The sequence below is a fragment of the Oncorhynchus nerka genome, unplaced genomic scaffold (assembly GCF_034236695.1).
Source record: "Oncorhynchus nerka isolate Pitt River unplaced genomic scaffold, Oner_Uvic_2.0 unplaced_scaffold_1782, whole genome shotgun sequence".
Lineage (NCBI taxonomy): Eukaryota > Metazoa > Chordata > Actinopteri > Salmoniformes > Salmonidae > Oncorhynchus > Oncorhynchus nerka.
The window spans coordinates 44,678-64,665 of record NW_027039545.1 but is presented as its reverse complement, the minus strand read 5'-3'; the positions used below and the strand labels follow the sequence as shown (position 1 = coordinate 64,665).

Below are 19,988 nucleotides of genomic sequence, written 5' to 3'. Positions count from 1 at the left end.
AGTGTAGGGCCAGTAGCCGAAAGATTGTTGGCTGGAATCCCCGAGCTGACAAGGTAAACGTCTCTCGTTCTGTAACAAGGCAGTTATCCCGCTGTTCCCCGGTAGGCCGTCATTGTAAATAAGAATTTGTTCTTGCCTACTTAAATAAATAAAAATGAAAGAATGACTGCTTCAAAACCGTGATGTGTCATGTGTAAGTTGTGACCAACTGACTGAAATTGTGACCGACTGATCTACAAATAATATCGAGTATTTATTAAGAAATATTATTTGTATTAGTCAGTATCGCCTTTAAATTCGGCTGCAATGCCCAAAACTCAGAGAAAGCATTGCAGTGGAGAACGAACCCGACCTAGCGGTCTTTGACAGTAATACCACAGATACGGCAGCTGCGGTTTAGCAGTTTGAGAGACAATCTGACAATAACGAAACAATTCATAACACGAAACCTTACAAAACAACCACCTTACTTTTTACGATGCAATACGTATCCATTTAGAACTATAAGTAATGGAGTAAATTCATAGTTTAAGTCACTTTTATTCTGATTGAGTATTGAACTACTACTACTACAATAAATTCTAACGATTCTACTTTTCCGATTTGACCGATTACTTCCCGACGCTCCCTTGACGTGGAGCAGCGTCATTGCGGAAGTAGCTAAGTCTACGTGGGGAAGGAAGGTTGGCTTGTTCGTGTTTGAACTAAACTCTGCCCAAAACACGATAAATGTGCAACCTACGGAACCTACACAACCCTACCGCGCCTCGCGGAACCTACAACCTCCCCGCCCGCTAGCTGAATGGCCTTATACCGCCAGGGCGTGTAGATCCGATGGGAGGGCTAGCCGGGTAGTTCCCTGTAATGCTTCGGTGGCTGCGGCAGTCTCTTAGGCAGGTGTCTAGTCTGATGGCCCGGAGACCAGTGCTTGTCTGCGGGGCGATACTGCTGAGCGTCCTGCTACTACTGGCGGTTACATTTACCTGCAGGTAGGTAACATCGTTCGGATGGCTGATAAACTGCCGGTAGATATCTGTGGTTTTTAGTGACAAACCACCAGGCATTTCACAGTTTTGTTGTGTCCCTGAACAAGCTCACCTAATTCACAACGGCTTGATGATTCGTTGAATCAGGTGTGCTTACTCTGGAATAGATAAAAAACAACTGGGGGTCCCCTAGGTAAAACCCCCTGATCTAGCTATCTGTCTTAGGCTGAAGTTGTAACTTTAACAGTGGGCTATGTTCCAATAGCTGATAGTTATGGTTTAGCCATCAGATCCGAGACACTATTGATTACAGCTGCACTGGGGTCGAACAGCATTCCTGAGTAGATTTTTTTTATATATATTTTTTATTTCACCTTTATTTAACCAGGTAGGCTAGTTGAGAACAAGTTCTAATTTACAATTGCGACCTGGCCAAGATAAAGCAAAGCAGTTCGACACATTCAACAACACAGAGTTACACATGGAGTCGAACAAACATACAGTCAATAATACAGTAGAAACAAGTCTCAATACAACTAAATTCTCATCCCTGGATTGAGGTACGCTTTTCCGATCCACATCTGTCACCGGCTTAATCTACAGAAGAATGCTGTCTGACCCTAGTGCAGCTGTCTGTCCCTAGTGCGGCTGTCTGACCCTAGTGCGGCTGTCTGACCCTAGTGCAGCTGTCTGTCCCTTGTGCGGCTGTCTGACCCTAGTGCGGCCGTCTGACCCTAGTGCGGCCGTCTGACCCTAGTGCGGCCGTCTGACCCTAGTGCGGCCGTCTGACCCTAGTGCAGCTGTAAGCAACTTTTTTATAGGTGGAGAACAGTCTCGGCTAACTCACCTGCAGTGTGTTTGATGTGGAAATCATCGGTTCGTTGGTTGGGTATCTCTCTCTGTCTCTCTCTCTCTCTCTCTCTGACACCCCCTTCCATCCCTCTTCTCTCTCTCTGTCTGTCTCTCTGTCTCTCTCTCTCTCTGACACCCCCTTCCATCCCTCTTCTCTCTCTCTGTCTCTGTCTCTGTCTCTCTCTCTCTCTGTCTTCTCTCTCTCTGTCTCTCTGTCTCTCTCTCTCTCTGACACCCCTTCCATCCCTCCTCTCTCTCTGTCTCTGTCTCTCTGTCTCTCTCTCTGACACCCCCTTCCGTCCCTCTTCTCCCTCCTAGCCGGGCTAAGAATGTGGTTGCGTCGGCGCGTCCCCCGGTGAGGTTCTTCTCTGCCGAGGCCCCTGTAGTGGACCTGTACCTGGGTCAGCTGGAGCAGGTGGAGAGGCTGAGGGGCGCGGCAGAGGTGTCCGTCATCTTCTTCTATGCTCCCTGGTGTGCTCACTCCATCGCCGCTCGCCACGAGGTCCAGGAGGTCGCACGGAGGCTGGTCAAACAGGTACACACACGCTCACACTCCATCGCCGCTCGCCACGAGGTCCAGGAGGTCGCACGGAGGCTGGTCAAACAGGTACACACACACACGCTCACACTCCATCGCCGCTCGCCACGAGGTCCAGGAGGTCGCACGGAGGCTGGTCAAACAGGTACACACACGCTCACACTCCATCGCCGCTCGCCACGAGGTCCAGGAGGTCGCACGGAGGCTGGTCAAACAGGTACACACACGCTCACACTCCATCGCCACGAGGTCCAGGAGGTCGCACGGAGGCTGGTCAAACAGGTACACACACGCTCACACTCCATCGCCGCTCGCCACGAGGTCCAGGAGGTCGCACGGAGGCTGGTCAAACAGGTACACACACGCTCACACTCCATCGCCACGAGGTCCAGGAGGTCGCACGGAGGCTGGTCAAACAGGTACACACACGCTCACACTCCATCGCCGCTCGCCACGAGGTCCAGGAGGTCGCACGGAGGCTGGTCAAACAGGTACACACACGCTCACACTCCATCGCGCCACGAGGTCCAGGAGGTCGCACGGAGGCTGGTCAAACAGGTACACACACGCTCACACTCCATCGCCGCTCGCCATGAGGTCCAGGAGGTCGCACGGAGGCTGGTCAAACAGGTACACACACGCTCACACTCCATCGCCGCTCGCCACAAGGTCCAGGAGGTCACACGGAGGCTGGTCAAACAGGTACACACACACACGCTCACACTCCATCGCCGCTCGCCACGAGGTCCAGGCGGTCGCACGGAGGCTGGTCAAACAGGTACACACACAGGAATGTACGCACACACACACACACACACACACACGCACTCACACTTCATCGCCACTCGCCAAGAGGTCGTCCGGAGGCTGGCCAGACAGGCAGGGAACTGCACTATTGTGGACTGGCTTATCCTGCTGAGGGTTGGTTCAGAACAGTATATTTCAGAACAGGGTTGTATTCATTAGTCACAGACCGTTGCATAAACATTTGGCCTGTTGCAAAACCTTTTGCAATGGAAACTGTTTACTGCTCAGGAAGCAAACAGGGTGGGACCTACTTGAATTTGTTGTATAGAAACTTGTTTTCATTGCAAAATGTTTTCCATTTGGAGGAAGAGGTTTCTGTTGCAAAATGTTTTGCAACAGACCAAATGTTTATGCAACGGTTTTGGACTAATGAATACACCCTGGTCTATCTGTTGCATGGTGCTAAAGGTTGCCAGTCTGTTTCTACTGTAGACAGTACAACTCAATACACCTCCTAGTTACTGTATTAAATTGTGAAGCTGTTTCTAAATGGGACTCCTGGTCTGTACAGGTGGTGTGCTGTGGTCTTATTCTGCCTCTGCTGTCTGTTTGTACAGGTGCAGTTTGTGGCAGTGAACTGTTGGTGGAGCCAGGGGAAATGCAGGAAACAGAAGAGCTTCTACCAATATCCTGTCATCCACCTGTTCTACAAGAGGTAAAGGAGATATAGTCTAGCTCTATATCTATATCCTGTCATCCACCTGTTCTACAAGAGGTAAAGGAGATATAGTCTAGTTGCCCTATATCTATATCCTGTCATCCACCTGTTCTACAAGAGGTAAAGGAGATATAGTGTTGCTCTATATCTATACCCTGTCATCCACCTGTTCTACAAGAGGTAAAGGAGGTAGTCTAGTTGCTCTAATCTATATCCTGTCACCTACCTGTTCTAGTGCAGTTCAATGTGTAGTCTAGTTGCTCTATATCTATACCCTGTCATTCCTAGAGGGAGAATGCGGACCCTTGTACTGTCCTACTCTGACATGTTGTCTGTCCCCCTCCTGTCTGGTTCTAAATGGGTCCTCCTACTCTGACATGTTGTGTCTGTCCCCCCTGTCTGGTTCTAAATGGGTCCTCCTACTCTGACATGTTGTATCTGTCCCCCCCTGTCTGTTCTGGTTCTAAATTGTATCCTCTGGTTCTACTCTGACATGTTGTATCTGTCCCCCTGTCTGGTTCTAAATGGGTCCTCCTACTCTGGTTGTATCTGGTCCCCCCCTGTCTGGTTCTAAATGGGTCAGACATGTTGTATCTGTCCCCCCCTGTCTGGTTCTAAATGGGTCCTCCTACTCTGACATGTTGTATCTGTCCCCCCCTCCTGTCTGGTTCTAAATGGGTCCTCCTACTCTGACATGTTGTAAATCTGTCCCCTGTCTGGTTCTAAATGGGTCCTCCTATCCATGTTGTATCCACCCCCCCGTCTGGTTCTAAATGGGTTCCTACTCTGACATGTTGTATCCCCCCTGTCTGGTTCTAAATGGGTCCTCTCCTGACATGTTGTATCTGACATGTTGGTTCTAAATGGGTCTCCCCCATGTTGTATCTGTCCCCCCTGTCTGGTTCTAAATGGGTCCTCCTACTCTGACATGTTGTATCTGTCCCCCCCCTGTCTGGTTCTAAATGGGTCATCCACATGTTGTATCTGTCTGGTTCTAAATGGTCCTCCTACTCTGACATGTTGTATCCCCCTGTCTGGTTCCCCCTCTCTGACATCCCCCCCTGTCTGGTTCTAAATGGGTCCTCCTACTCTGACATGTTGTCTGGTTCTAAATCCTGTCTGTCTGGTTCTAAATGGGTCCTCCTACTCTGACATGTTGTATCTGTCCCCCCTGTCTGGTTCTAAATGGGTCCTCCTACTCTGACATGTTGTATCTGTCCCCCTGTCTGGTTCTAAATGGGTCCTCCTACTCTGACATGTTGTATCTGTCCCCCCCCTGTCTGGTTCTAAATGGGTCCTCCTACTCTGACATGTTGTATCTGTCCTCCCCTGTCTGGTTCTAAATGGGTCCTCCTACTCTGACATGTTGTATCCCCCCCCTGTCTGGTTCTAAATGGGTCCTCCTGTCATGTTGTATCCCCCTGTCTGGTTCTAAATGGGTCCTCCTACTCTGACATGTTGTATCCCCCCCCTGTCTGGTTCTAAATGGGTCCTCCTACTCTGACATGTTGTATCCCCCCCCCCCTGTCTGGTTCTAAATGGGTCCTCCTACTCTGACATGTTGTATCCCCCCCTGTCTGGTTCTAAATGGGTCCTCCTACTCTGACATGTTGTATCCCCCCCTGTCTGGTTCTAAATGGGTCCTCCTACTCTGACATGTTGTATCTGTCCCCCCTACTGACATCTGGTTCTAAATGGGTCCTCCTACTCTGACATGTTGTATCCCCCCTACTGTCATGTTGTTTCCCCCTGTCTGGTTCTAAATGGGTCCTCCTACTCTGACATGTTGTATCTGTCCCCCCCCCTGTCTGGTTCTAAATGGGTCCTCCTACTCTGACATGTTGTATCCCCCCTGTCTGGTTCCCTCCTACTCTGACATGTTGTATCTGTCTGGTTCTAAATGGGTCCTCCTACTCTGACATGTTGTATCTGTCCCCCCCTGTCTGGTTCTAAATGGGTCCTCCTACTCTGACATGTTGTATCTGTCCCCCCCTGTCTGGTTCTAAATGGGTCCTCCTACTCTGACATGTTGTATCTGTCCCCCTGTCTGGTTCTAAATGGGTCCTCCTACTCTGACATGTTGTATCCCCCCCCTGTCTGGTTCTAAATGGGTCCTCCTACTCTGACATGTTGTATCTGGTTCCCTCCTACTCTGACATGTTGTATGGTTCTAAATGGGTCCTCCTACTCTGACATGTTGTATCCTCCTGTCTGGTTCTAAATGGGTCCTCCTACTCTGACATGTTGTATCTGTCCCCTGTCTGGTTCTAAATGGGTCCTCCTACTCTGACATGTTGTATCTGTCCCCCCCTCCTGTCTGGTTCTAAATGGGTCCTCCTACTCTGACATGTTGTATCTGTCCCCCCCCCCTGTCTGGTTCTAAATGGGTCCTCCTACTCTGACATGTTGTATCCCCCCCTGTCTGGTTCTAAATGGGTCCTCCTACTCTGTTGTATCCCCCCTAAAAATGGGTCCTCCTACTCTGACATGTTGTATCCCCCTGTCCCCCTCCTCTGACATGTTGTATCCCCCTCCCTCTGGTTCTAAATGGGTCCTCCTACTCTGACATGTTGTTGTCTCTGTCCCCCTGTCTGGTTCTAAATGGGTCCTCCTACTCTGACATGTTGTATCTGTCCCCCCCTGTCTGGTTCTAAATGGGTCCTCCTACTCTGACATGTTGTATCTGTCCCCCCCCTGTCTGGTTCTAAATGGGTCCTCCTACTCTGACATGTTGTATCTGTCCCCCCCTGTCTGGTTCTAAATGGGTCCTCCTAAATGGGTCCTCCTCTGACATGTTGTATCTGTCCCCCCTGTCTGGTTCTAAATGGGTCCTCCTACTCTGACATGTTGTATCCCCCCCCCTGTCTGGTTCTAAATGGGTCCTCCTACTCTGACATGTTGTATCCCCCCTGTCTGGTTCTAAATGGGTCCTCCTACTCTGACATGTTGTATCTGTCCCCCCCTGTCTGGTTCTAAATGGGTCCTCCTACTCTGACATGTTGTATCTGTCCCCCCCCTGTCTGGTTCTAAATGGGTCCTCCTACTCTGACATGTTGTATCCCCCCTGTCTGGTTCTAAATGGGTCCTCCTACTCTGACATGTTGTATCTGTCCCCCCCCCCTGTCTGGGTCCTCCTAACATGTTGTATCTGTCCCCCCTCCTAAATGGGTCCTCCTACTCTGACATGTCTGGTTCTAAATGGGTCCTCCTACTCTGACATGTTGTATCCCCCCCCCCTGTCTGGTTCTAAATGGGTCCTCCTACTCTGACATGTTGTATCTGTCCCCCCTGTCTGGTTCTAAATGGGTCCTCCTACTCTGACATGTTGTATCTGTCCCCCCCTCCTGTCTGGTTCTAAATGGGTCCTCCTACTCTGACATGTTGTCTGGTTCTAAATGGGTCCTCCTACTCTGACATGTTGTATCTGGTTCTAAATGGGTCCTCCTACTCTGACATGTTGTATCTGTCCCCCCCTGTCTGGTTCTAAATGGGTCCTCCTACTCTGACATGTTGTATCTGTCCCCCCCCTGTCTGGTTCTAAATGGGTCCTCCTACTCTGACATGTTGTATCCCCCCTGTCTGGTTCTAAATGGGTCCTCCTACTCTGACATGTTGTATCTGTCCCCCCTGTCTGGTTCTAAATGGGTCCTCCTACTCTGACATGTTCTGTCCCCCCCTGTCTGGTTCTAAATGGGTCCTCCTACTCTGACATGTTGTATCTGTCCCCCCTGTCTGGTTCTAAATGGGTCCTCCTACTCTGACATGTTGTATCCCCCCTGTCTGGTTCTAAATGGGTCCTCCTACTCTGACATGTTGTATCCCCCCCTGTCTGGTTCTAAATGGGTCCTCCTACTCTGACATGTTGTATCTGTCCCCCCTGTCTGGTTCTAAATGGGTCCTCCTACTCTGACATGTTGTATCTGTCCCCCCCCTGTCTGGTTCTAAATGGGTCCTCCTACTCTGACATGTTGTATCCCCCCCCTGTCTGGTTCTAAATGGGTCCTCCTACTCTGACATGTTGTATCCCCCCCCTCTGGTTCTAAATGGGTCCTCCTACTCTGACATGTTGTATCTGTCCCCCCTGTCTGGTTCTAAATGGGTCCTCCTACTCTGACATGTTGTATCTGTCTGGTTCTCTGGTTGTAAATGGGTCCTCCTACTCTGACATGTTGTATCTGGTCTGGTTCTAAATGGGTCCTCCTACTCTGACATGTTGTATCTGTCACCCCCTGTCTGGTTCTAAATGGGTCCTCCTACATCTGACATGTTGTATCTTCCCCCCCTGTCTGGTTCTAAATGGGTCCTCCTACATGTCTGACATGTTGTAGTCCCCCCCTGTCTGGTTCTAAATGGGTCCTCCTACTCTGACATGTTGTATCTGTCCCCCCCTGTCTGGTTCTAAATGGGTCCTCCTACTCTGACATGTTGTATCTGTCCCCCCCCCTGTCTGGTTCTAAATGGGTCCTCCTATCTGACATGTTGTATCTGCCCCCCCTGTCTGGTTCTAAATGGGTCCTCCTACACATGTTGTATCTGTCTCCCCTGTCTGGTTCTGGAGGTTTGGCCCTATAGAGTACAAGGGTCCGTTCCTGGCTTCCTATGTAGAGGGTTCATCCTGAGAGTCATCACCCCACTGACCTACCTACCATCACGAGCCACACTACAAGACTTCCTGTCTTATCATGAGGTATGGGGGGGGATATAAGGGGATAAGAATGGGGGGTGGGGCTGAAGGGAATAAGAATAAAGACAGAGCAGAGAAACAAAGAGATGAGAGGAAATGAGTGTTATGCTTTGGGTGTTATTTTTCTGTTGAAAGACAAGAGTTCGATGTCACAATGAGTGATCATATCTCAAATGAAACCCTGTTCCTTTATCGTGCCCTACAGGGCCATGGTTAAACAGTAGGACACCTATATATAGGGAACCGGGTGCCATTTGGGAGTGGTCCACTAGGTGTGGTGTACCTGTGGGTCAGGTGTCGTGTACGGTATGGTGGAGGGTGTTATGTTCTGGAGGAGCTGTTTAGCCAGTTTTTTTGTTTAATCCTTTCTGTAGTGCCTCTGTCTGTCACAACAGAGAGCCTGGTTTGTTTTGCTAGCAGGGTTTAGCCTGTAGATAAGACCTAGATTAAAAGTGAGTCTTTCTGACATGGCTGACTGCTTCTACTGCTTCTATGACCTGTGATGTCACAGTACCTTTCCCATAATGCCCAGGTTGAACAGAAATCCTGTTTGGAGGATTCACAGAATCAGGAGGGAATAAACAGGAAATCCAGAATCCTCTAACCAAGGTTTCTGGAAAACCTTTGAATTTTGAGGAAGCTACTGGATTTTTGCAACCCAAGTCACGTGTTTCATGTCTGTTTTCCTCTCCTGCCTCCCAGCCGGGGTAGTGGGTTATTTCCAGTTCAACTCTTCTCCTCAGCCTCCCGGCTACATCACATACCTCTCCTCAGCTCTGCAGGCCTTGAAGAGAGGTAAGCTAACCGCTACATGCTAACTCCCTAAAGCCTTGAAGAGAGCTAACTCCCTAAAGCCCTGAAGAGAGGTAAGCTAACCGCTACATGCTAACTCCCTAAAGCCCTGAAGAGAGGTAAGCTAACCTCTACATGCTAACTGGCTAACTCCCTAAAGCCCTGAAGAGAGGTAACTGTAAAAGCCCTGAACCTCATGCTAACATGCCCTGAAGAGAGGTAACTAACTGGCTAACTCCCCCTGAAAGCCCTGAAGAAGTCCTCTAATCCAGTGTAAGCTACCTGCTGGGGTTTTTGCCACCGGAGTAGAATGTCATAGCCATTGAAATAGAATGAATAGACCTGCCCAATACATAGCAAGGCCTGTTCTACTCATTCTAGTTCTGTGACTATAGAAATGAGAAGTAAAAGATCAATGAAAGTGTGTGTTGCTCTTCCCTGCCTCAGACTTCCGTGGTGCGGTGCGTTTCGGGGTGGTGACCAGTAGACAGGTGGCAGAGTCCATCTCAGTCAGAGATGACCAGACAGTCTACCTGCACCGACACTTCAACTCCTCATTGGTCAGTCGACACACGCCCACCCCCCTTGTCTACCGACACTTCAACTCCTCATTGGTCAGTCGACACACGCCCACCCCCCTTGTCTACTGACACACTTCAACTCCTCATTGGTCAGTCGACACACGCCAACCCCCCTTGTCTACCGACACTTCAACTCCTCATTGGTCAGTCGACACACGCCCACCCCCCTTGTCTACCGACACTTCAACTCCTCATTGGTCAGTCGACACACGCCCACCCCCCTTGTCTACCGACACTTCAACTCCTCATTGGTCAGTCGACATACGCCCACCCCCCTTGTCAGTCGACACACGCCCACCCCCTTGTCTACTGACACGTCAACTCCTCATTGGTCAGTCGACACACGCCCACCCCTTGTCTACCGACACTTCAACTACTCACTGCTCAGTGGTGATGTCATCAGCACGTGACAAACAGACTTGTCAGGGCCCAGAGTCGCATTAGTGGAAACCAAGACTGTTTTTTTTTTTAAGGGCAGACCTGGTTGTAGATCAGGGGACAATTTTAGCTAACCTTTTCTTAACCTAAACCCAATTACTAACCTGCCACGTGGTGATCCTCAACCTGCCACGTGATGATCCTAACCTGCCACGTTATGATCCTAACCTGCCAAGACTGTTTTTTCCTTTTTAACCTGCCACGACCTGGTCCTGCCCTGGGGACAATTATCCTGCCAACCCTTTTCCTGACCTGCCAACCTAATTATCCTGCCACGTTAATTATCCTGCCCTGCCACGTTAATTATCCTGCCACGTTAATTAACCTGTCACGTTAATTATCCTAACCTGCCACGTTAATTATCCTGCCACGTTAATTATCCTGCCACGTTAATTATCCTGACCTGTCACGTTAATTATCCTAACCTGCCACGTTAATTATCCTGCCACGTTAATTATCCTGCCACGTTAATTATCCTGCCACGTTAATTATCCTGACCTGCCACGTTAATTATCCTATCCTGCCACGTTAATTATCCTGCCCTGCCACGTTAATTATCCTGCCACGTTAATTATCCTAACCTGCCACGTTAATTATCCTTAATTATCCTGCCCTGCCACGTTAATTATCCTAACCTGCCACGTTATTTATCCTGCCACGTTAATTATCCTGCCACGTTAATTATCCTAACCTGTCACGTTAATTATCCTAACCTGCCACGTTAATTATCCTGCCACGTTAATTATCCTGCCACGTTAATTATCCTGACCTGCCACGTTAATTATCCTATCCTGCCTGCCAATTATCCTGACCTGCCACGTAATTATCCTGCCACGTTAATTATCCTGACCTGCTGGGTAAAGTCACTCCTGCTAGTGAGCACCAGCAGGCCGGCCCTGAGAGTAGTCTTGGTTTCCTCTAATGCGATAGTGACTTTCTCCTGGTCGGGTCAAATATTCAGGAATATCTCCTGGTACTGTAATTTGTTCCTATGGAGGTTTAGCTTTACCTTTCTGTCTCCCCCCTCTATCCCCCGTCTCTATCCCCCTCCCCCTCTATCCCATCTCCCCTCTATCCCACCTCTATCCCCTCCCCTGTCCCTCTCTATCCCATCTCCCCGTCTCCCCCTGTCCCCTCTCTATCCCATCTCCCCGTCTCTCCCCTCTATCCCCCGTCTCCCCCTCTCCCACCTCTATCCCATCTATCCCCTCTATCCCCTGTCTCCCCCTCTATCCTGTCTCCCCCTCTATCCCGTCTCCCCCCTATCCCGTCTCTCTATCCCCTCTCTATCCCCCTCTCCCCCCTCTCCCGTCTCCCCCTCTATCCCGTCTATCCCCCTATCCCTCTCCCCTCTCCATCCCGTCTCCCCCTCCCCGTCTATCCCCTCTCTATCCCCCTCTATCCCATCTCTCCCGTCTCTATCCCCTCTCTATCCCCTCTCTCCCCCTGACTCCCTCTCCCCGTCTCTCCCATCTATCCCCTCTCCCCCCTCTATCCCATCTCCCCCTCTCCCCCTCTCTATCCCCTCTCTCTCCCCTGTCTCCCCCATCTCTCCCCGTCTCCCCCTGATCTCTCCCCCTCTCTATCCCCTCTCCCCCCTCTCTCTCCCCTATCCCCCTCTCCCCTCTCCCCTCTCTATCTGACCCCCCCCTGACTCCCTCCCCTCTATCCCTCCCCTCTCCCCGTCTCTCCCCTCTCTATCCCCGTCTCCCTCTCTCTCCCCCGTCTCTCCCCCTGTCTCCCCCTGACTCCCCCTCTATCCCATCTCTCCCTCTCTCTCCCGTCTCTCCCCGTCTCCCCTGACTCCTCTCCCCCGTCTATCCCCTCTCTCTATCCCCTCTATCTCCCCGTCTCTTCCTCTATCCCTCTATCCCCTCTATCTCCCCCTCTCTATCCCCCCCCCCGACTCCCCTCTCTATCCCTCTCCCCTCTCCCCCCTCTCTCCCCCTGACTCCCTCTCTATCCCCTCTCCCCTCTCTCCCCTCTCTCTCCTCCCTCCCCCTCAGATTTTCCCTAGTTGGGAGCGTAACTTCACCTCTGAAGGCATCTGTTCCTGGGTCTTTGAGCACCGCGAGACCGTCCCTCCAATGGCTGGCGCCGACTGGTGCTAAGTCCCGCCTTCTGGAGCAGGAACTGACCAAAGGCCCTGCCCTCCTGCTCTTCCTGCCCCACAATCCCCTGGGGCACGGCCCCGACCCGCTGCTGACGCAGGTGAGTCACCACGACAACAACGACGACCCTTACATCAACCACTACTACAACTACAATAAAATAAAATAAATTTACTACAACATTTCATATTTTGATGTGATGAAGAATAAAACATGGCTCGAGAACATCATTGTGAATTGTTCCATCTAGATGAATGTAGTCAGACGGCTTCAGATCTCTGAAGATGAGAATGTCTAAATCTCTCCATTTTTATATCCACATTAATTTAACTCTTCGACCCCCTTCTAGATTGCAGACGTCGCGGTTCGCTACCATTCCTGTAGCGACTCCCCTCACCACCACCACCCCTCTGACCACTACTACAGTGGACCCTCCCAGCCCCTGTCCCCCCCTCTCTGCTGCCTCTCAGTGGTTCTGCCCAGGCCACACCCCCTTCCAGGCTCCACCTCCAGGGTGTGTGAGCTTTGTCTCAACCAGTCCAATCCGGGTCGCTCTCCCCTGTGCACCTTCCCCTCCCAGACATCAGCTGGCGCTGCCGTGCTCCAGTCCTACCTCAGACGATGCTGCCTACCTGTTGCTGCGACGGCGACGACGGTTGCCTGTAGTAACATCCTGAGTAGCTACAGCCCGTCGTCAGGTCGCTATAGTGCCTGTTGTAGAACTCTGGGACAGCTAGGGGTTTCCCTTCCCCCACATCAGGGGCTAGGGCTAGACAACGAGGGGTTAGGGACACCCCCTCCCTCACCATCTTCCTCCCAGGACTCCTCCCCGTCCTCCCAGGACCAGGATGCAGGCGGGATTAAAGGGTTGAGGTGTCGGACAAATAAGACGCTCAGGTTCTACATCCTGGACTCCGCCCTCCACTGGCCGCTGGCGGTGCGTCTCGGGGCGCTAGGCAACGCCGAGATGGGTGGCGGTGGCCTGGGGGAGTTAGGAAGGTTGCTAGGCAACGGGACCGGTGATGGCGCACAGTCATTTGTGACCATCGTGAACCTGAAGGATGAGGTGCACTACGTTCTGGACCACAGAGGAACCGCTACTGTTACAGAGTCTCTGGGTAAGACTGGGGAGATACTGGGTCAACTAGCTACTGTTACAGAGTCTCTGGGTAAGACTGGGGAGTTACTGGGTCAACTAGCTACTGTTACAGAGTCTCTGGGTAAGACTGAGGAGCTACTGGGTCAACTAGCTACTGTTACAGAGTCTCTGGGGAGCTACAGGGTCAACTAGCTACTGTTAGAGTCTCTGGGTATGACTGGGGAGCTACAGGGTCAACTAGCTACTGTTACAGAGTCTCTGGGGAGTTACAGGGTCAACTAGCTACTGGTACAGAGTCTCTGGGGAGTTACTGGGTCAACTAGCTACTGTTACAGAGTCTCTGGGGAGTTACTGGGTCAACTAGCTACTGTTACAGAGTCACTGGGTAAGACTGGGGAGTTACTGGGTCAACTAGCTACTGTTACAGAGTCTCTGGGGAGTTACTGGGTCAACTAGCTACTGTTACAGAGTCACTGGGTAAGACTGTGGAGCTACTGGGTCAACTAGCTACTGTTACAGAGTCTCTGGGTAAGACTGGGGAGCTACTGGGTCAACTAGCTACTGTTACAGAGTCACTGGGGAGCTACAGGGTCAACTAGCTGCTGTTAGAGTCACTGGGGAGCTACTGGGTCAACTAGCTACTGTTAGAGAGTCTCTGGGGAGCTACAGGGTCAACTAGCTACTGTTAGAGTCTCTGGGGAGCTACAGGGTCAACTAGCTACTGTTACAGAGTCTCTGGGGAGCTACAGGGTCAACTAGCTACTGTTAGAGTCACTGTCTACTTGGAAACAGACCTGGGTTTAAATACCATTTGAAATAATTTAAAATTCTGCAGCTGTGCTTGATTGAGCTGGCCTGGCTTAATGGACCAATAGAAACGTCCTGAAACTGCAAACCCCACCCATCTGGCACTCCAGGCAGGCTAAAGCAAAGTATTTGAAAGATTTCTAATAGTATTTGAACCCAGGCCAGGTCTAGGGAAAATAGACAGCTTTATACCCATGTGTGTCGTCTTGTCCCTCCAGAGTTGTTCATCAGGAACTTTAGCACCTCCCACAGCCCACTGCAGAGACGCCTGGTGGGGAGGAGAGAGGAGGAGAGGACCCAGAAGAGACCCCTCATCTCAGAGCTGACCACCACCTCTTTCCTTACTACTGTCATGGATCCTCACAGGGTGGGTGAGAGAGAGGAGGCATCCAGGGAGACGGAGTAGAAAGGAAAGAGGAAAAGGAGGAAAGGGAGAAGCAGGGAGGAGGAGAGAGAGGAGGCAGCCAGGGAGAGGGAGTAGAAAGGAGGAGAAAATGAGGGAGGAGTGGAGAGGGAGGGAGGAAGAGAGAGAGAGGAGGAGCAGGGAGGAGGAGCAGGGAGGGAGGAGAGAGAGGAGGCATCCAGGGAGACGGAGTAGAAAGGAGAGAGGAAAATGAGGAGGAGGAGGGAGGAGAGAGAGGGAGTAGAAAGGAGAGAGAAAAATGAGGAGGGGAGAGGGAGGAGAGAGAGGAGGCAGCCAGGGAGAGGAGGAGTAAAAATGAGAGAGGAGGAGCAGGGAGGGAGAGAGGAGGAGAGGGAGGGAGGGAGAGGGAAGGTGGTCCTCACCACCACCTCACACTGGTTTAACACCATAATAACTGTGTGGTTTGATTTGACAGACCTTTAAAGACACGTCCTAGTTGTAGTTGTTCAGTTCAGACTGGTTTCTGGTTTCTAGGATGGACAGGGCTTATGGCTATAAAACAGCTTTTCTTGATGAATGTGATAAATCACTCTTTAACGTGTTGTGTTCTCCAGGATGTGGTGCTGTTCTACTACAGTCAGTGGTTATGGATATAAAACGTCTTTAATGTGTTGTGTTCTCCAGGATGTGGTGCTGTTCTACTACAGTCAGTGGTTATGGCTATAAAACGTGTTGTGTTCTCCAGGATGTGGTGCTGTTCTACTACAGTCAGTGGTTATGGCTATAAAACGTGTTGTGTTCTCCAGGATGTGGTGCTGTTCTACTACAGTCAGTGGTTATGGATATAAAACGTGTTGTGTTCTCCAGGATGTGGTGCTGTTCTACTACAGTCAGTGGTTATGGCTATAAAACGTGTTGTGTTCTCCAGGATGTGGTGCTGTTCTACTACAGTCAGTGGTTATGGCTATAAAACGTGTTGTGTTCTCCAGGATGTGGTGCTGTTCTACTACAGTCAGTGGTTATGGCTATAAAACGTGTTGTGTTCTCCAGGATGTGGTGCTGTTCTACTACAGTCAGTGGTTATGGCTATAAAACGTGTTGTGTTCTCCAGGATGTGGTGCTGTTCTACTACAGTCAGTGGTTATGGCTATAAAACGTGTTGTGTTCTCCAGGATGTGGTGCTGTTCTACTACAGTCAGTGGTTATGGCTATAAAACGTGTTGTGTTCTCCAGGATGTGGTGCTGTTCTACTACAGTCAGTGGTTATGGATATAAAACGTGTTGTGTTCTCCAGGATGTGGTGCTGTTCTACTACAGTCAGTGGTTATGGATATAAAACGTGTTGTGTTCTCCAGGATGTGGTGCTGTTCTACTACAGTCAGTGGTTATGGATATAAAACGTGTTGTGTTCTCCAGGATGTGGTGCTGTTCTACTACAGTCAGTGGTTATGGCTATAAAACGTCTCCAGGATGGGTGCTGTTCTACTACAGTCAGTGGTGTGGCTATAAAACGTGTTGTGTTCTCCAGGATGTGGTGCTGTTCTACTACAGTCAGTGGTTATGGATATAAAACGTGTTGTGTTCTCCAGGATGTGGTGCTGTTCTACTACAGTCAGTGGTGTGGCTATAAAACATCTTTAATGTGTTGTGTTCTCCAGGATGTGGTGCTGTTCTACTACAGTCAGTGGTTATGGATATAAAACGTGTTGTGTTCTCCAGGATGTGGTGCTGTTCTACTACAGTCAGTGGTTATGGATATAAAACGTGTTGTGTTCTCCAGGATGTGGTGCTGTTCTACTACAGTCAGTGGTGTGGCTATAAAACGTGTTGTGTTCTCCAGGATGTGGTGCTGTTCTACTACAGTCAGTGGTTATGGATATAAAACGTGTTGTGTTCTCCAGGATGTGGTGCTGTTCTACTACAGTCAGTGGTTATGGATATAAAACGTGTTGTGTTCTCCAGGATGTGGTGCTGTTCTACTACAGTCAGTGGTTATGGATATAAAACGTGTTGTGTTCTCCAGGATGTGGTGCTGTTCTACTACAGTCAGTGGTTATGGATATAAAACGTGTTGTGTTCTCCAGGATGTGGTGCTGTTCTACTACAGTCAGTGGTTGGATATAAAACGTTTGTGTTCTCCAGGATGTGGTGCTGTTCTACTACAGTCAGTGGTTATGGATATAAAATGTGTTGTGTTCTCCAGGATGTGGTGCTGTTCTACTACAGTCAGTGGTTATGGATATAAAACGTGTTGTGTTCTCCAGGATGTGGTGCTGTTCTACTACAGTCAGTGGTTATGGATATAAAACGTGTTGTGTTCTCCAGGATGTGGTGCTGTTCTACTACAGTCAGTGGTGTGGATATAAAACGTGTTGTGTTCTCCAGGATGTGGTGCTGTTCTACTACAGTCAGTGGTGTGGATATAAAACGTGTTGTGTTCTCCAGGATGTGGTGCTGTTCTACTACAGTCAGTGGTGTGGATACTGCTCTGTTCTAAACCACGTCATCATCCAGCTGGCTAGAATGTTCCGTGGAAACAGCACCGTCACCATCGCCAGGTAGGGCTGACTGACTGGCTGGCTGACTGGCTGACTGACTGGCTGGCAGCTTGGGTGGCTGGCTGGCTGGCTGGCTGACTGACTGGTTGACTGACTGGTTGACTGACTGGTTGGTTGGCTGACTGACTGACTGGCTGGCAGCTTGGGTGGCTGACTGGCTGGCTGGTTGACTGACTGACTGACTGGTTGACTGACTGGTTGGCTGGCTGACTGGTTGGCTGACTGACTGGTTGGCTGACTGGTTGGCTCACTGACTGGCTCGCTGACTGGCTGGTTGGTTGGCTGGTTGGCTCGCTGACTGGCTCGCTGGTTGGCTGGCAGCTTGGTTGGCTGGCTGACTTGTTGGCTAGCTGACTGACTGGCAGCTTGGGTGGCTGACTGACTGGTTGGCTGACTGACTGGTTGGCTGGCTGACTGGTTGGCTGGCTGACTTGTTGGCTGGCTGGCTGACTTGTTGGCTGACTGGTTGGCTCGCTGGTTGGCTGGCTGGCTCGCTCGCTGACTGGCTGGTTGACTGGCTGGCTGGCTGGCTGGCTCGCTGACTGGCTGGTTGGCTGGCTGGCTGACTGGCTGGCTGACTGGTTGGGGGGGGTTGTTTCTATTTTGTGATGTAGTGCTGAATTGGGTTGAATTTTATTTAGCTTTTTTACATACCATTGATATTCAACTGTTTACAGTTAAACTTCCTGTAGTAACAGGATGTGACGTCATACTGTCTCTGTGTGTAGGGTGAACGTGGCGCGTAACGACCTGCCGTGGGAGTTCATGGTGGATCACTTCCCCTCTGTCCTCCTCTTCCCCAGACACAGGTAATACAGAACACATACCTGTCCTCCTCTTCCTCAGACACAGGTAATACAGAACACATACCTGTCCTCCTCTTCCCCAGACACTGGTAAGACAGAACACATACCTGTCCTCTTCCCCAGACACTGGTAAGACAGAACACATACCTGTCCTCTTCCCCAGACACTGGTAAGACAGAACACATACCTGTCCTCTTCCCCAGACACTGGTAAGACAGAACACATACCTGTCCTCTTCCCCAGACACTGGTAAGACAGAACACATACCTGTCCTCTTCCCCAGACACAGGTAATACAGAACATGAACTCTACCCATCATACTAAACAAGACCTGTTGTTGAATAGACTGTTCTCTGTGTACTAAACAAGACCTGTTGTTGAATAGACTGTTCTAATAGACTGTTCTCTGTGTACTAAACAAGACCTGTTGTTGAATAGACTGTTCTCTGTGTACTGAACAAGACCTGTTGTTGAATAGACTGTTCTCTGTGTACTGAACAAGACCTGATATTGAATAGACTGTTCTCTCTGTACTAAACAAGACCTGTTGTTGAATAGACTGTTCTCTGTGTACTGAACAAGACCTGTTGGACTGTTCTATGATGTCACTAAACAAGACCTTTGGTCTATGATTCACTAATATTTTCCCACAGCCTCTCATGCCTCATTTAGTTAGACTAACTAGTCTAATGTTACTTCCTGACTCTCTTCGTCTCTTAGGAAACACCTGTCCGTCAAGTTCCCGGAGGACACGCCCATCACTCTCCCCACCCTATTACGCTTCATCCTGAAGCACTCCGACTCCGCCCACCAGCCAATGAAAGCAGACGGATCCGACCCTCACCCTCACGTTCTCCTCAAGGCGGAGTTCCGCGCTCTACAAGGAGAAGTCCAGACGTTACATCGTGCACGCCAGCGCCTCTCCAACCAACTGGCCCAGCTGTGGCGAGACAACCGGCGGTTATCCTTCGACGCCATGGCCCTGGAGACCCACAATGCACTGCTGCAGTCCCAGAATGGCGAGCTGCAACGCGAGAGGCTGAGCCTAGTGGAGCAGCACAAGGAGAAGAGTCGTCAGTTAGGGGAGGCGGTCAGGAGACTACAGGAACTAGCGGACGCATCAGAGAACCTTCTCACTGAGAATACGCTGCTGAGGGTTTTACTGGGAGCTCTGAGAGCCAGGGAGACAGAGAGAGGGGAGGAGGAGGAGACGGAGGAGGAGGAGGAGACTGGGGAGGAGGAGACGACAGGGGAGGAGAGGAGTTATATGGCCTCTTGACAGGGGAGGAGAATACCCTGCTGAGGGTTTTACTGGGAGCCCTGAGAGCCAGGGAGACAGAGAGAGGGGAGGAGGAGAACGAAGAGGAGGAGACGGGGGAGGAGGAGGAGACGACAGGGGAGGAGAGGAGTTATATGGCCTCTTGACAGGGGAGGAGAATACCCTGCTGAGGGTTTTACTGGGAGCCCTGAGAGCCAGGGAGACAGAGAGAGGGGAGGAGGAGAACGAAGAAGAGAGACAGGGGGAGGAGGGGGGAGGAGACAGGGGAGGAGGAGACGACAGGGGAGGAAAGGAGTTATATGGCCTCTTGACAGGGGAGGAGAATACCCTGCTGAGGGTTTTACTGGGAGCCAGGGAGACAGAGAGAGGGGAGGAGGAGACGGAGGAGGAGACAGGGGGAGGAGGAGGAGGAGGAGACGGGGGGAGGAGGAGGAGAGACTGGGGAGGAGAGGAGTTATATGGCCTCTTGACAGGGGAGGAGAATACCCTGCTGAGGGTTTTACTAGGAGCCCTGAGAGCCAGGGAGACAGAGAGAGGGGAGGAGGAGAACGAAGAGGAGGAGACAGGGGAGGAGGAGGAGGAGGAGGAGACGACAGGGGAGGAGACGACAGGGGAGGAGAGGAGTTAT

The 19,988-nt window shown here is 50.8% G+C and overlaps 1 protein-coding gene across 1 annotated transcript; it reads left to right on the top strand.

Moving 5' to 3' along the window:
- Nucleotides 1–681: 681 nt before the first annotated feature.
- On the top strand, nt 682–19,590 carry LOC135567808 (thioredoxin domain-containing protein 11-like). Its single transcript, XM_065015021.1, is given in 15 exon segments — nt 682–989; nt 2,157–2,373; nt 3,741–3,838; nt 8,400–8,446; nt 8,449–8,528; nt 8,627; nt 9,228–9,320; nt 9,765–9,877; nt 12,343–12,417; nt 12,419–12,547; nt 12,797–13,565; nt 14,572–14,720; nt 17,163–17,275; nt 18,004–18,084; nt 18,802–19,590. Coding segments are annotated over 15 exon segments (2,649 nt in total). The 5' UTR covers nt 682–864; the 3' UTR covers nt 19,361–19,590.
- The last annotated feature ends 398 nt before the right edge of the window (nt 19,591–19,988 follow it).